At 35.8% G+C, this 18,132-nt stretch overlaps 1 protein-coding gene and 1 pseudogene across 1 annotated transcript in view; one reads left to right on the top strand and one right to left on the bottom strand.

Annotated features, from left to right (window-relative positions):
- Window positions 1-14,318, top strand: part of LOC126693796 (cytochrome P450 81E8-like) — a 124,576-nt gene extending 110,258 nt beyond the window's left edge. The window contains exons 3-4 of the mRNA XM_050389928.1: window positions 12,606-12,912; window positions 13,449-14,318. Coding sequence (XP_050245885.1) covers window positions 12,606-12,912; window positions 13,449-14,075 — 934 coding nt within the window. The 3' untranslated portion in view covers window positions 14,076-14,318. The remainder of the gene's footprint in view (window positions 1-12,605; window positions 12,913-13,448) is intronic.
- Window positions 14,319-14,852: 534 nt separating this feature from the next.
- Window positions 14,853-16,675, bottom strand: LOC126691562 (pentatricopeptide repeat-containing protein At1g66345, mitochondrial-like; annotated as a pseudogene).
- Between the last annotated feature and the right edge of the window lie 1,457 nt (window positions 16,676-18,132).

Genomic DNA, 18,132 nt, shown 5'->3' on the forward strand with positions numbered 1-18,132 from the left:
GGAGGAGAATCGCAAATCGGCGATGGTGGATGTTCGCAGATTAGCGATGGTGGAGGTTCGTAAATCGGAAGATTCTGAAGTAGAGGTGTTGGCTGTAGAGAGATCGATTGATCGAGGAAGTGTGAGAGATTCAGAGATCTAGAGACTGAGAGAGAACGATGGAACAAAGAGAAACTGAGGGTGGGTCTAATTCATCTGAACTGGAGTCTGGAGACTGTAAACTAAGTTGTGTGATATAAAATCATGGTCGGGTCAAGTTGACCAGGTTTTGGAAGGGAAGACCCGTCACTCAACCCGCCGAAATCGGGTTGGGATGGAAGGGACCTGCTGTCAACTGCCAGGTGATCGGATCGGGCGGCGGACAATTCGAGTCCAGTCGATTTGGCCGAGTGGGTCAAGTTTACGGTTTGGTTGGACAGGCCTAGTTGGAAGTGAAAAATAAGTTTGCGCCTGTCTATATTCCTCCAGGAAATCTCTAGTTCGCTACCCCAGCCAAAATGGGTCTTACATAATACCTCCATGAGTAATTGCATTATGTTGTGACCAAATTAGCCACATTTGTACCAAAAATAGCTCAAATTCTTCCAATGGCAACTTGTTCTACAGTTCTTCAATCAATTGCATAAGATCCTTTTGACCACCCACATGCTTCTGTAGCCCCCTTGAGCACCCAACCCACACATCCTATACCACGCTGCAATCCCATAAAACATGGAGGACTGATTCATTCTCTCTCTAACATAGTGCACAAGTACTATCTTCAACAATTTGTCAATGGACTAGATTCTCACTGGTTGGAAGAATATCATGCAGAGCTTGCCAGGCAAAGACTTTTATTTTATTTGGAATGTGTAATTTCCATAGTTTCCTCCACACCGCACTTCCAGTCACTGCCATAGAGCTCTCACCTCACTCCTTCTCCTCTCTTATAATATGTCTAGTTGTTTGATAACCGGACTTGACTGAATATTCCCCATTTTTATTGTATAACCAAAAGAGGATATTTGCAGCATGGTCGTGGCTCAAAGGAATGCAAATAATAGCCTCTGGGTCTTCTCTGTGAAATCTCCTTTCAATTTGTTGGCAATCCCCTATGCGGTAATTCCAATCTATTAACTCACTAACCTCCATTCTCACTCCTCCTCCAATGGTGGATGAAGCACCCTATTAGTAAGATGATTGGAAATCCATTTGTCTTTCAAAACCGAAATTGCTGACCCATTACCCACCCTCCAACAGCAACCTTGTTTTAGTATGGGTTGAGCCGCAAGTATGCTTTTCCACACATATGAACTATTTGTTACATGTCCTGCTTCCAAAAAGCTACACCTAGGAAAGTATTTGGCTTTGAAACATTCGTGAACCAACAAATCCTCATTTTGCAGTACCGTTAACCTTGCTTTGCTAACATTGCAAGATTAAAATTCTGGATGTCTCGAAAACCCATCCCCCCTTGTTTCTTTGATCTAGACAAAAAACTTCAATTCTTCCAATGCATTTTCCTTTCATTGCCCCCATGTCCCCACCAGAATTTTGCACAAATTGAATTAAGTTCATCACATAGTTTCACCGGTAGTTGAAACATTCCCATTGTATAGGTTGGTATTGATTGAGCCACAACTTTAATAAGCACCTCCTTCCTGCTCTTGACAACATTGTTCCTTTCCATCCTTGCAGCTTTTTCCAAACCCTATCTTTAAGAAAAGGAAAGGCTTGATATTTTGAGCGACCAATTAATGTAGGTAACCCCATGTATGTCTCAAATCTGTCCACCTCCCTTACTCCCAAGCAACTTTTTATCCACTCCTTGTGGTTAGCCCCCTCCTTGTGGTTAGCCCCCATAATACTACTAAAGTAAATGGAGGACTTTTCAAAGTTTATACATTGTCCTGATGCCATAGCATATAGCTGCAAAATCTCCTTAACCACATGCACTTCCTCTTTGCTTGCTTGACAAAATAGCAAGGAATCATCTGCAAATAATAAATGCAAGATGTTGGGTGCTATCCTGCATATAGACACTCCATTTAACTGCTCCTCTACTTCCGCTCTTGCTAATAAGGAGGTGAAACCTTCTGCACATAAAAGAAATAAATAAGGTGATAACGGGTCTCCTTGTCGGAGTCCTTTAGAAAGTTTAATATTACCATACAGACCAAGAATGATGGAGTAGATACACAACACATCACTCGATCAATCCAAATTTCAAGAAAGCCCATCTTGGCCATTATGCCTCTAAGAAAATCCCACTCAATTCAGTCATAGGCTTTACTAATATCCAATTTCAAAGCAAGAGATCCATTTTTACATTTTTTTTTCCAGCAGTGCATAGCATGTAAAGTTTCATAGGCAATAAGTACATTATCTGTAATAAGGCAACTTGGAACAAAAGCACTTTGGGATGGAACAATCAATTGTGGGAAAATCTGTTTTAGCCTATTTGCTAGGACCTTAAAGATGATTTTGTAGATGACATTACAAAGGCTTATAGGTCTATAATTAGATATTTTCTTTGGTGATTTTATTTTAGGGATAAGAACAATATGAGTGTAGTTGAGGTTAGGTTCCATATATCCAGTATTCAAAAATTCTAGGACTACATTAATCACATTATTACCAACAATATGCCAAAATTTTTGGCAAAAGAGAGCATTCATACCATCGGGTCTAGGAGCCTTTGTTGGTCCCATTTGGAACAACGCCTCTTTAATTTCTTCTGCACTATATTCCCTGAACAAAATTGCCTGCATATCATTAGTCACCTTGTGAGGGACTGCATCAAGGCATTCTTCCAACCTGTCACATGCACCTGACTTGAATATGTTCTCAAAGTAATGAATGGCCACATCTGCAATATCTTCTATCTCCTCTAGCCAAATATTCTCTTGGTTTCTAGTCCCTTGTATAAGATTTCTTCGCCGTCATTGTGATGCTTTGGAATGGAAATTGGAATGGAAATACTTGGTATTCTTATCCTCATGTTTCAGCCAAGAAATGTGAAAGCGTTGTGCCTAATAGATTTCCAATTTGAGCAAGAGGTCATCCAACTCTTTACTAACTAAGACAAAATCAGCTTTTGTGGCTTCTGTTAGTTCAGTTTTGGTGAAGAGTTCCACCTATTTTTGTAGTACTTTGATCCTTTCTGTCTCCGGAGTCGTTTTAGCATCACCCCATGCATACAAGTCAGCCCCACACCGTGTGATTTTTTCCTTAACATCACATAGAGCCGAAGTTGCATCTCTATGTGTACTCCACGCTTCATGGACCACATCTTCACAATCATCCCAAGTGATTGTGCTAGCTGGGAATTTCAAACTCCACTCCACGTTAGCCATAGCCAGGTCTATTCGCTGCCTCGTGTTTGCTTGCCCAGGTCACTTATTGTTCCAAGTGAATGGGTAGCCAAAAAAACCCAGGTCAGCCAAGTTGCACCGCTCCAATGCAGTCCGAAAATCATCCATTTGATTATATAAGGGAGGTCGTAGACTTTGTTTCTCTGTAGAGTGTAATATGACATTAAAATCTCCTATACATAGCCACGGCTTGTCAACAAACGTCAAAATATGAGATAAGAGAGCCCAGGACTTAAATTTTTTATTGTGTTTTGGCCATCCATAAAAGCAAGTTAGCTACCATTGAAAACTGTCTTCTTCAACCACCTTTGCCAGTATATGATTCTTTGTAATATTAATGACATCTACCTTCACCTCTGCTTTCCATAACAATGCCAAGCCTACCCCAGAATCGGGCTTCCTAACAATGAATTTATTGGGAAAAGGTATTTCTCTACAATGCTTCTCAAAACCCTTTTTGTCCAACCGCGTTTCCATTTAAAAACACACCATGGGAGCTTGATCCTTCAAAGTTTGCAAAGGTTTCGAACTATCCAAGGGTTCCCAAGCCCTTGGTAGTTCCAACTTAATAGCCTCATTATGATCGGCAAGGGTGTTTAGACACCCCCGCCGCTTCAATGACAAGTTGATCATCCTGGATTCACCCTCTCTTCTCCACATGCACCTTCACTTCATCCACTGCCTCCTCCTTATTAATTTGCGATGAAGCCCTTTTCCCCAGTATTTCCTTTAGTTCTCCTTTCTTTGAAGCCCCAGGCCCACAGTCCATCCAAATTATCCTAGTCCACTTCGGCTTGGGTATATAAGTTCCCTCAATAAGCCTAGTTTTAATTGGTTCACTTCTAGTTGGCAATTCCTCATGTGCAGTTGGATCCTTCGAAATAAATTCCTTATTAATAGGTAGCTTGTTTTCCATAACTGCCCTATCTTCTCCTTCTCTTGGATTGGTAATCGCTTGGAGATTTGTAACGGTTCCTTGATTAACGCACTTTCCTTTCTCATGGCTTCCACCTTCAGTAGGGTTTGTAGAGTTAGCAACCACCACTGCCGTTAGGCTATACGGAGGAGTGGGGTTGCCGGTACCCTTCTTCATCTCCCCGACGGCTTCATCAGTTGGGGTAGACTGATTCAGCTTCCTCTTGGATGGTGACCCATTACGAATGCCTAAAGCTTTCAACCAATCTCCATATTGACAAACCACCTCCCTCCTATTCTTCGACGTAGCGTAATGGCCTGCACAATGTCGAATATCATGTCCTAGTAAGCCGCAATAGTGACAGAACATAGGAAGCCTCTCATACTTGATATAACCCAAGTACGACCCCCATCTAATCCTACAATATATATAACTCCCTCTCCGAATTGGTTTTGAGATTGGAATAGAGACTTTGACTCGCATGGAAAGACTTTGAGCCTCTTGTTTTTGCCTTTTTTCAACTTCTTCCACTACTCCCATCTTGCTTCCCACTTCTATTGCCACCTTAAGAGAGAACATATCAAAAGGCACTCCCCAAATCTAGACCCATATGGACATTGAATCAAACTTTACATTATTTGCTGACATTCCTTTCTGCCACTTCCGCAACATAAGCGCCTGATTGTCAAAGGTCCAGGGACCCCCCCTTCATCACCCTTTCTAAGTCAAATTCAATTTGGAATTTGAATTGGAACATACTTGATCCCACCTTCATAATTAGGACCCTGTCATCTAAGCCTTATGCTTTTCTCAAAGTATTATGTGCCACTCTCTTATTGAAAGGTTTACACGTAAGAAATTTCCCTATCAAACTCAGGCTGCAACTCTCTATCTCATCCTTTCGACCTTCATCTGAAACTATGATCACTTCTTCTTCTTCTTCTGATGTCAACTTCATGTTCTCTAGACTGTTTATCACATCGTCTACCATGATGGTATGTGTAAGGAAGGAAAAAGGAAAAAGCTAGCCCTTAAGATATCCAAAAGGAGAGAAAATACTCGTTGAACGAGAGAGAGAACTCCTACGCAGAGGAGAGGTGCTCAAGTTTTATCATTAAAAGTCTAGGGGTGTTCGTAGTGCAGTGCGATGCAGTTTTGGGCCATTTTTAGCACCACACTTTGCGGTGTGGTTTAACTAAAACCATAATTGTACCACACCTTATTTTTACGGTCACATGTGCAGTATGGTGCGGTTTAGAGTTTAATTAAAACCATAACCGTACCGCATCACATTTTTATGGTCACATATGCAGTGCTATGTATAAGATGCAGTTTGAAGTTGGTATATTTTTCAAATTTTGGGCTTTTCCTACCCAACCCAAAACTAGTTTTTCCCTTTTTTTGGGCCAAGTTTTAAATAACTGAGCTAGTGTTTTCTTATTTTTGGTTGGCTTTTCTAGTCAACATTTGCTAGGGTTATCAAACTTTTTTTTAAAAAAATTAGGGTTATTAAACTATTAATAATATATTTAATATTAAAAATAAATAAATATATTAATATATAGAAAGGGTGCGGTGCAGTGCAGTTTATGCGGTTTTTTTATTATAAAACCACAAACCGCGGTGCAGTTTGTGCAGTTTTTTTATTATAAAACCACAAACCACACTGCACCATGCAGTGCGGTGTGCGATACATTGTTACTTGCGGTGCAGTGCAATTATACCATTTTGCGGGTAATTTTAGCGCGGTTTATGCGGTTTGATGAACACCCCTAATTAAAACTCTATCTCGTATTTCTTTATTGCCCCTTATCCACATATTTTATATATATATATATATATATATATAGGGCAATTCAAGGGATACAAAAAATTTCACAATTTTTGCCATAACTTGTCATGTAGCGAGTTATGAGTAGTAGAGATATAGACTCACCATTTGACGTCCACCATTCACAACTTGTTATTTGATAAATTGTGACAATAATTATGAGAATTTTTAGAATTTTTTTAAAAAATAACTAAATCCTTCAAACTATTTTATTAGTTAGGCAACTTTCCAAACTATTTGCATTTCTAACAATTTGAGTCTAATAGACTCGATTTTGCCATTTAAAAATACACTTGGAAATCAAGTGTAAGACTCTCGATTTTCAAACTCGAGTTTCTCACACTCAATTTTCAAGTACATTTTTAAATGGTAAAATCGAGTCTATTAGACTCGAATTGCTAGAAATGCAAATAGTTTGGAAAGTTGACCAACTAATAATATTGTTTCGGATTTATAGTTATTTTTTAAAAAAATCCGATTTTTTATGTCTCTATCATTTTCGATATGTATATATGAACATGCATGGGAAGCCAAATGCAATTACGTACTCTTTTTTTTTACGAACTATGCAATTACGTGGACATCTGTCCAAACTCGAAAACGTGAAACGTGATCTTCAATATATGTGGTGTACACAAAAAGGCCTCTATAAATATGTATTGACCACATGCATAAAATCTTGTGTGAGACCGTAAGCAGGGGGGGGGGGAGGAGGGGTGATATAGTGGTGTACGTGGCTTCAAAGAAGATTTAATATTTGCTCTGCTGTCGTGATTTAAAGATGTTTAAAATTTTAGTTGTTGTGTTTGTATTGATTGTAATCCACTCTCTTTGTGTTAAACTTTGGATCGGAATGAGAGAAAACTGAAATTGTTTTCATTGAATTGATAGACATTACGACTCTGTTTAAATATATACAAAACAGAGTAGAAAGGAGAAGGAAAAACTAACTAGTCAACTTGCACAAACTGAAATTAACAATCTAGCAAACTATTGAAACTACTAATCACAAGAAGAGATGTGGCTACTCTAACTAGTTAAATATAGAGACCTAACAACCTAAAGTTTTACATAATATAAGAACTTGGACAAACTTGCAGAAGCCTTCATTTTTTACACTTTGTACCAATACATTATAGTTAACAATGCAATAAAAAAAATTTCCTTTTTTCGACAAAAAAATAAAGAGTTAATCCTCTCTTGAAATAGCCCAATCAACATCTAGTGATATAAAATTTGCTTCAATTTTATAAACTGAAACTGGAAGATGATCTCTTGACGGATTTTTTGATTTTATAAATTTATACACTGAAATATTTAGAATGTAAGAATTATGAAAATTAAAAGAACGCTGGGTTCACTTTTAATAGATTAGTGTATTGTAATGAATTAAAAAGTTGATTTTCTTGATTTCTTTTTTCATACATCCCCCCTCCCCTTCACTCTATATCCTGGGTCCGTCCCTGAGCAGTCAGTAACGTGAGGCACTGGATTGGCATCATTATATACGTTTTGGGCCAAAAAGGGCCCACATCTGTCCAAACTCCAAAACGTGAAACGTGATCTTCAATATGTGGTGTACACCACATCTTTGTTCATCAAATGATATTCTAACACTAACAAGCTAGCAGCTAGTCCTTATAAATACGTAGCGACCACATGCATGCATCTTCAATCACAGAGCATCAGAAATCATTTCAGTGTCAAAATCGCGAAATCATTTCACTCAATTTCACTTGGGTCCCTAATTTTTTTTTCACCACTTTTAGTCTCTATCCTAGAAAACGCGTCTTGTTTTTGTCTCTGTCATTACATCAAAGACGGAAAATGCACACTTGACAAACAGAGTGCACTGTTAACATACTAAAAGCTGACGTGGCTATTAAAATAATAATAATAATAATAAAATGTTATTGGGAGAAGAGCAATTAATTGAGGAATCAAATGTTTCTAAATTACACTACCTTCAAAGTATTATCTCAGAAACCCTTTGATTTTATCCAGCAACACCACTGTTAGTACCCCATATGTCCTCTGCTAATTGCACCATTGAAGGATATGATGTACCGAGTGGCACAATGTTATTGGTCAATGCATGGGCCATACATAGAGATCCTAAGGTGTGGGATGATGCAACAAGTTTTAAGCTTGAGAGGTTTGAAAATGGTGAGGTTAATGGACATAAACTAATGCCATTTGGGATTGGGAGGAGGACTTGTCCTGGGGCGAGCCTTGCCCAACGTATAGTGAGCTTGACTTTGGGTTCGTTGATTCAAAGTTTTGAGTGGGAAAGGGTTACTACAAAAGAAGTGGACATAAATGAAGGTAGTGGGATCACTATGCCTAAAGCCATGCCACTGGAGGCCATGTGAAAAGCGTGCTCAATCATGCATAAGCTTCTTTCTAAGTCGACGGATGATGTTTGAACAATCTCCTTGAGTTACTTTTTAGAGACTTGCTTAGTTATTCACAGATAATTTTAATCATTTAACAAACTAAAATAAACAATTACATATTCAAATTGAAAATTGAATTATTGTATCTATATAAAGTGGTATTCTTTTTTGGGTTTTTTTTTTTTTTTGGTGTGGTGTTGTATTTTTTGGCTTGTACTAGATAGTGATTTGTATATGTGTTTAAGGAATAAGAAAGGATTTGGATAATTTTACTTTTCATTTCCAAATTCTTATGTTAAATTAGGATATTTTGTTATAGGATATAAATAAATCAAGTCATCTAAAATTTGAAAGTTAATTGAAAAAAAAAAAATTAATTGTTTATTTAAGATGAATGTCTAGAAATTTGAGAAATACTTTCAGATAATATATATATATATATATAAATATGATTTGCATCTTAAATTGATTTTACTTGAATTAAATTCAGTTACATCTTTCCTTATTTAAAACAATATTATTAAAAGCAAATAAATGAGAAAAAAAAATTTAAGGGAAAGACAACATATGCTCATAAATCTTCCAAACTAGAGGGACTTGATAAGATTTTTGAACAACATGAATCAAAGTATTGAAACTTATAAGGCTTGAAGAGAAGCATGTTCTTCCTAGTAGCAGCAGACTTCAAAAGCAATCTCAAACATCTGAGTTTAGCATAAGCCTGTACTAACAAATCAAACACAAATGGAGTTGAAACAATAATCTTGTAACTTCAAAGTAGAGAATCCACAACTGAAATCTCAAAGGGCTTCCTACATTTTTTTTCAAAACTGATTCAAGCAATGCTCGAGCATCCATAAGCAGTCATGATTGAACCAAAATATGAATTTTGATACAATAGGACCAATTCCCATGTTCAAAATTTTTCCTTTGTGCTGACCAATGGAAAAGGCCAAAGCCTATTTTGCATTAGTTGGCTCCTTCTATTCCAGCAGTACCTTCTCAACAATCAAATCATTTAAGAGAATAGAATCAAAATTTTGAGTCAGAATGGAAAATAATGGAATCGAATGGAATTAAGGCTTCATTTGGGAGTTCATAAGGGAATGGAATGGAATGACCATAAGGGAATGGAATGTATTTAAGTAAGGGAAACGAATGGAAAAGAATGGAATGGAATGGAATTAAGTAACCTTGATTGAATGTTTTAAAATAAAGGAATGAAAATGAATGGAATGTAAGTAATCTTGTTTGGGAGTAACATGGAGGGAATGGAATGGAATCATTTTATGACAATATTACTATTAGACCCCTATTTTAAAATAAATGATTGAATATATAGGGGTATTTTGGGAGTTTTAGTAAAAAAATTATTAAATCTAATTTCATTCCCTCTCATTCCTCTCAATAATGAGGTGAATAAAAATTTGAGGTTTTAAAGGAATAGAGAGGAATGAGTGTTCCCTCCTACCCATTTCATTCCCTCCCACTTAAACTCCCAAGCAAGGGAATAAATAATTCATTTCCTCCATTAAAACTCCCAAACATGGGAATGGAAAAATATTCTAAAATTATTCTTTTCATTCCTTTCCATTCCATTACATTCCCTCCTCCCAAACGAGGTCTAAGTAACCTTAATTGGATGTTTTAAAATAAAAGAATGGAAATGAATGAAAATGAATGGAATATAAGTAATCTTGTTTTAGAGTAACATAAAATGAATGAAATGAAATCATTTTATGACAATATTTTTATTAAACCCCTATTTTAAAATTAAGGGTTGAATATATAGGGGTATTTTGGAAGTTTTAGTAAAAAAATTCATTAAATCTAATTTCATTCCCTCCCATTCCTCCCAATTTTGGGAAAATAAAAATTTGAGATTTTAAGGAAATAGAGAGGAATGAGTGTTCCTTCCTACCTATTTCATTCCCTCCCAATTAAACTCCCAAACAAAGAAATGGACTTTCCATTCCCTCCATTAAAACTCCCAAAAAAAGGAAAGGGGAGAATATTCTAAACTTATTCTTTTTATTCATTTCCATTTTATTCCATTCTAGCCTCCCAAACAAGGGCTAGTTCAGTTTACAAAACCACACATTTTGCTAATTTAGGTTGTTAGTTGATACGTTCATGTGTTGAGTTATTCTTTTATGTTTTGAGAAATTGCCCTACAAAATGAAGATGTTTCAAAGGAACTCTTAGAGTGCCTTTTTGGTGAAATTTTTTTTTAAGGATTTTGGGAATGAGTTGAATTGGGAATGTTGTGTTTTGTGCTTTGATTTTAGGCAAAACTACACCGTTTTGGAAGCTAGCAGTAGTGCTTTTTCTTTCTTTTAAATGGTGTCATTTCTTTTAAACTAGGAGTGTTCGCAATGCGGTGCAGTGTGGTTTTGGATCATTTTTAGCACTGCACTTTGCGGTGCAATTTAACTAAAACCATAACCGCACCACACCTCATTTTTGTAGTCACATATACAGTGCTATGTATAAGATGCGGTTTGAAATCAGTATATTTTTCAAATTTTAGGTTTTTACTACCCAGCCCAAAACTAATTTTTCCTTTTTTTTTGGGCCAAGTTTTAAATAACTGAGCTAGTTTTTCTTTATTTTGGTTAGCTTTTCTAGTCAACACTTGCTAGGGTTATCATACTATTTTTTTTTTTTTTTTGGAAAATTAGGGTTATTAAACTATTAATAATATATTTAATATTAAAAATAAATTAATATATTAATATATAGAGAGTGTGCGATGCGATGCGGTTTGTGCGGTTTTTTTATTATAAAACCACAAACCGCACTGCACCATGTGGTGCGATACACTGTTACTTGCGGTGCAGTATAATTATGTCATTTTACGGGTGATTTTGGTGCGGTTTATGCGGTTTGATGAACACTCCTAATTAAAACTCTATCTCCTATTTCTTTATTGCCCCTTATCCAAACATTATATAAATATATATATATATATATAGGGCAATTATAGAGATACAAAAAATTTCATAACTTTTGCCACAATTCGTCATGTGGTGAGTTATGAGTGGTGGAGATGTAGACCCACCATTTGATGTCCATCATTCACAACTTGTTATTTGATAAATTAATTGTGACAATAATTATGAGATTTTTTATGTCCCTAGCATTTTCCATAGGTATATATAAACATGCATGCAAAGCCAAATGCAATTACGTACTCTTTTTTTTTACGAACTATGCAATTACGTACACAGTGACGCAAATGAAATGAGAGAAAAGAAATAAATCTTGGGTGAGACCGTAAGCAGTCAGTAAAGTGAGGCCCTGGCACTACAAAAAACATGACTTCAATATGTGAAACGTGAAACGTGAAACAACCGTCCAAACTCCAAAACGTGAAACGTGATCTTCAATATGTGGTGTACAGTGATGATATTCTAACACTAACTAGCTAGTAGCTAGTCCCTATAAATATGTACGTGCATGCATCTTCAATCACAGAGCATCAGAAATCGTTTCTGTATCAAAGTATCATTAAAAGTAGACATGGTAGCCATCTTACTCTATTTGTCTCTCACTCTTCTCATATTTCATGTTGCTATCAAGCTCATCGTCAAAACAAGAACTACTCGACCAAAACACCTCCCACCTAGCCCACCTTCTCTTCCAATTATAGGCCATCTCCATATCATTAAAAAACCACTCCACCGTACTTTCCATGCCCTCTCACAAAAATATGGTCAAATATTCTCACTCAAATTTGGTTCACAACTTGTGGTCATTGTGTCATCCCCATCAGCAGTTGAAGAATGCTTCACAAAGAATGACATAGCATTAGCCGACCGTCCTCCCCTCCTATTAGGCAAGCACATTGCCTACAACAACACCACCTTATCACAATCCTCATATGGCGATCACTGGCGCAACCTCCGCCGCATTAGTACCCTTGAAATCTTCTCAAGCAATCGCCTGAACAAGTTCTTAGGCATCCGAAGGGACGAGATGAAGCACTTGCTACGAAACCTATCACGCAATTCTTGCCACGGTTTCGCCAAGGTGGAGCTACAATCAATGCTCTCGGAGATGACATTTAATACCATAATGAGAATGGTGGCAGGGAAACGGTACTACAGGTACGGTGAGGACGTGAAGGACGAGGAAGAAGCGAGACAGTTTAGGCGGATATTAAAAGAGTCAACAAGGTTAGGAGGGGCATCAAATCCAGCGGAGTTTGTACCCATCTTGCGGTGGATGGATTATGGAGGTTTGGAGAAGAAGTTGAAGAGTCTCTCCAAGAGGACGGATGAGATCTTGCAAGCACTTGTTGATGAGCAAAGGCGTAAGGAGGAAGAGGGTAACACTATGATCGACCATTTGCTTTCTTTGCAAAAATCGCAGCCAAACTACTACACAGACCAACTCATCAAGGGGCTTATATTGGTAAGTGCACTCAATAGTGCTTCATCTCTCATTGAGAAAACTAGGAAATCAAGGTTTTGTTTGATTCTTGCATCTTAAAAAGCAGTCATGCAATTTTCTATTTTATTTTTCTTTAGTAGCTTCATCGGAATTGCTATCTAGTGCGAAAAAGTGACATTCTTAGGATTAGTTTGGCTCCAAATTAAAAAGTCAATTTGTATTATTATTCAGCTTATTTTTCTATTATTATGGGCCCCATTATACTTTTTAACACTATTTTTTACTCTCATTATACTATTTCAGCTAACTTTTACCTTTATTTACACTACTTTTAACAAAAAAAAAATTAGTTTTAGAAAAATAAGCGAATCTCAAACAGACCCTTAGTCCCAAAAAAAATCCACAATAACATTAGACTAACTAGTTACATACAGTTTATCAAATAAAAACTAGTTACATACATATCATCATCGTTAAATGTCCCATAACATATAAACAAATTGTTTTTATTTAATATATTATTGTTCTATTCTAAACACCTCATGTATAATGCACAGGTATTGTTATTGGCTGGGACTGATACATCAGCAGTTACATTAGAGTGGGCAATGACTAATCTACTAAATCATCCTAATATATTGAAAAAAGCTAGAGATGAGATAGATAGTCAAATTGGAGAAGAGAAATTGATTGAGGAATCAGATGTTTCCAAATTACCCTTCCTTCAAAATATTATCTCAGAAACCCTTCGATTGTATCCAGCAACACCATTGTTAGTACCTCATATGTCCTCCGCTGATTGCACCATTGAAGGATATGATGTACCAAGTGGCACAATGTTATTGGTCAATGCATGGGCCATACATAGAGATCCTAAGGTATGGGATGATGCAACTAGTTTTAAGCCTGAGAGGTTTGAAAATGGTGAGGTTGAAGGACATAAGCTAATGCCATTTGGGATTGGGAGGAGGGCTTGTCCTGGGGCAGGCCTCGCCCAACGTACAGTGAGCCTAACTTTGGGTTCGTTGATTCAAAGTTTTGAGTGGGAAAGGGTTACTACAAAAGAAGTTGACATAAATGAAGGCAGTGGGATCACTATGCCTAAATCCATGCCATTGGAGGCCATGTGCAAAGCACGCCCAATCATGCATAAGTTTCTTTCTAAGTCGATGGATGATGTTTGAACGATCTCCTTGAGTTACTTTTTAAAGACTTGCTTAGTTATTCACATATAATTTTAATCATTTAATAAACTAAAATAAACAATTACATATTCAATTTGAAAATTGAATTATTGTATCCATATAAAGTTGTATCCTTTTTTGGTTTTTTTTTTTTTTTTGGGTGTGGTGTTGTATTTTTTGGCTTGTATTGGATAGTGATTTATATATGTGTTTAAGGAATAAGAAAGGATTTGGATAATTTTACTTTTCATTTCCAAATTCTTATGTTAAATTAGGATATTTGGTATAGGATATAAATAAATCAAGTCGTCTAAAATTTGAAAGTTAACTAGAAAAAAAAAAAAAAAAAAAAAAAAACACTTGTTTCTTTAAAATGAATGTCTAGAAATTTGAGAAATATTTTCAGATAATATATATATATATATATATATAATATGATTTGCATCTTAAATTGACTTTACTTGAATATTAAATTAAGTTACATCCTTCCTTATTTAAAACAATATTACCAAAAGCAAATAAATGAGAAATAATTTTTTTAAAGGGAAAGACAATGGTGAAGAAGAAGAAAACAATCAATCAAGCTTATTCCAGTCAACTTTTATGTGTGGGGTTTGTCTTCTCTTCTATCCTTTTTTCTTTTTTTTTGTTTGTTAAGCTCTCTCTCTCTCTCTCTCTCTCTCTCTCTCTCTCTCTCTCTCTCTCTCTCTCTCTCTCTCTCTCTCTCTCTCTCATGAAGAGATTGTGTGACTACTAAGTGTAAAAAAAGGAGAAAAACTATGTTATTACACAAAGCCTTGCCCCATATATACAAGACTGTAACCGATACACATGAAATGAGCTGTACCAAGCCCAATGACGAAAATAATCACAAATGAATAAGTGGGTTAAGCAATGTGCTTCTACTATTCTTCCCTTTTTACAATGTACTCCTATAAACGAAGTATAGATATAAGGATTTGCTTGTAAACCTCTATTAAGCATTTCTTTATATGCTTTCCACGCTGACTCCAAATTCCCAAGCTTTACTTTCGCATGAACAATTAGTGAATAAGCAGTTGTATCAAGAATCATACTCTTGTAACATTCTCTTTAATAATACCATACAATCTTCATTCTTCCCTCCTCTAAAATCTTTAAGATCAAACTAGTATTAACAATCACTGAAGGAGAGCATCTCTTACCATGGATCCGGTCCAATATGTTGACATATTTCTGCAAATGCCCTTCCTTGCACAATGCACTTATCATGGTTTGGATTGTTACCTCATTTGGATATGTTCTTTTTTGAATCATATGCTCATAAATCTTCCAAACTAGAGGGACTTGATTAGATTTTTGAACAACATGAATCAAAGTATCGAAACTTATAAGGCTTAAAGAGAAGCCACTTTCTTCCTAGTACCAGCAGACTTAAAAAGCAATCTCAAACATCCTGAGTTTAGCATAAGCCTGTACTAACAAATCAAACACAAATGGAGTTGAAACAATAATCTTGTAACTTCAAAGTAGAGAATCCACAACTGAAAAATCTCAAAGGGCTCCCTACATTTTTTTAAAAAACTGATTCAAGCAATGCTCGAGCATCCATAAGCAATCATGCTTTAACCAAAATATGAATTGTGATATAGTAAAACCAATTCCCATGTTCAAACTTTTTCCTTTGTGCTGACCAATGGAAAAAAGTCAAAGCCCGTTTTGCATTAGTTGGCTCCTTCAATTCCAACAGTACCTTCTTAACAATCAAATCATTTAAGAGAACATAATCAAAATTTTGAGTCAAAATGTTCCAAAATTTTGAGTCAAAATGGAAAATAATGGAATGGAATGGAATTCACTTTCCACACTGACTCCAAATTCCCAAGCTTTACTTTAGCATGAACAATTAGTGAATAAGCAGTTGTATCAAGAACCATACTCTTGCAACATTCTCTTCAATTCTTCTTTTCTCTAAAATCTTTAAGATCAAACTGGTATTAACAATCACTGAAGGAGAGCATCTCTTACCATGGATCCGGTCCAATATGTTGACATATTTCTGCAAATGCCCTTCCTTGCACAATGCACTTATCATGGTTTGGATTGTTACCTCATTTGGATATTTTCTTTATTTGAATCATATGCTCATAAATCTTCCAAACTAGAGGGACTTGATCAGATTTTTGAACAACATGAATCAAAGTATTGAAACTTATAAGGCTTGAAGAGAAGCCACGTTCTTCCTAGAGCAACAGACTTCAAAAGCAATCTCAAACATCCTGAGTTTAGCATTTGCCTGTACTAACAAATCAAACACAAATGGAGTTGAAACAATAATCGTGTAACTTCAAAGTAGAGAATCCACAACTGAAAAATCTCAAAGGGCTCCCTACATTTTTTTTCAAAACTGATTCAAGCAATGCTCGAGCATCCATAAGCAGTCATGCTTGAACCAAAATATGAATTGTGATATAGTAAGACCAATTCCCATGTTCAAACTTTTTCCTTTGTGCTAACCAATGGAAAAAATCCAGACCCCGTTTTGCATTAGTTGGCTCCTTCAATTCCAGTAGTACCTTCTCAACAATCAAATCATTTAAGAGAATAGAATCAAAATTTTGAGTCAAAATGGAAAATAATGGAATGAAATAGAATTAAGTAACCTTGATTGAATATTTTAAAATAAAGAAATGGAAAAAAAAAATGAAAATAAATTGAATGTAAGCAATCTTGTTTGGGAGTAACATAAAGGGAATGGAATGGATTCATTTTATGAAAAAAAAAAAAAAAATTTATTAGATCCCTATATAGGGGTATTTTGAAAGTTTTAGTAAAAAGTTTATTAAATCTAATTTCATTCCCTTCCATTCTTTCCAATTTCGGGGGAATGAAAATTTGGGGTTTTAAAAAAATAAAGAAGAATGAGTATTCCCTTCTACCTATTCCATTCCCTCCCACTCAAACTCCCAAACAAGGAAATGGACTTTCCATTCCCTCCATTAAAAATCTCAAACAAGGAAAGGGAAGAATATTCTAAAATTATTCTTTTTTATTCATTTCCATTTTATTCCATTCCCTCCTCCCAAACAAGGGCTAGTTCAATTTACAAAAACCACACATTTTGTTAATTTAGGTTGTTAGGTGATACGTTCGTGTGTTAACGTATTGTTTTATGTTTTGAGAAATTGCCCTACAAAATGAAGATGTTTCAAAGGAACTTTGAGTGTGTGTTTTTGGTGAAAATGTTTTTAAGGATTTTGGGAATAAGTTGAATTGGGAATGTTTTGTGTTTTGTGCTTTGATTTTAGGCAAAACTACATCGTTTTGGAAGCTGGCAGCAGTGCTTTTGCTTTCTTTTAAACAACGTCGTTTATATGACTGATTTGGCAAAAAAAAAAAACCATTTGAGATTTTGGCAAAACCGACCTATGGGTAGTGGGCCAAATTGGACATTCACTAACTCTCTCAGTCTCCTAATGGTGCTTAAACGGTGAGTTTCATTAGCTCATATACTATGAAGTCTAAAGCATGAATCTTCAGGGCACAATAGAAGAGTGGATCCAAAGACATACATACATACATACATATGATGCATTTCAGCTGTTAGTGGCCGCTGCCTTTGCGTTTGCATTTGCGGCCACCGCAGTAACTCATCTCTTCTTTGCTTTGGTAACTGCTACTGATTCTGATCAACTACTTTCTTTCCATTGTTTTCATTAAAAAAAGTTTTTCAATTAATTCAAGGGTATGTATATTTCATGCTTAATGCTTTGTTTGATTGCCTAGAAAGGGTAGTAAAATGAAACAAAGTTCAAATTTTTAGCCTTACCCTTATCTCAATACTTTCTTTAATTCTCTAGAATTTAAGTGTAAGGCAAAAAAAAAACATGTTCAAGTTTTTACATGCTTTGTTTAATTGCATCAAAATGATTTAGTCTTTGTTTGGTTAGCACCAAAATGTTGCTTTTTAATTGCATTATCTCCTTAGGAAAAAAATAAATAAAGGCAAAATTCTACTTTGGGATGCAGCAATGTATTGCACTGTTTTAGTGTTTGTATATAGTACTATAAAACTGGC

Source organism: Quercus robur, chromosome 7 (assembly GCF_932294415.1).
Source record: "Quercus robur chromosome 7, dhQueRobu3.1, whole genome shotgun sequence".
Classification (NCBI taxonomy): Eukaryota; Viridiplantae; Streptophyta; class Magnoliopsida; order Fagales; family Fagaceae; genus Quercus; species Quercus robur.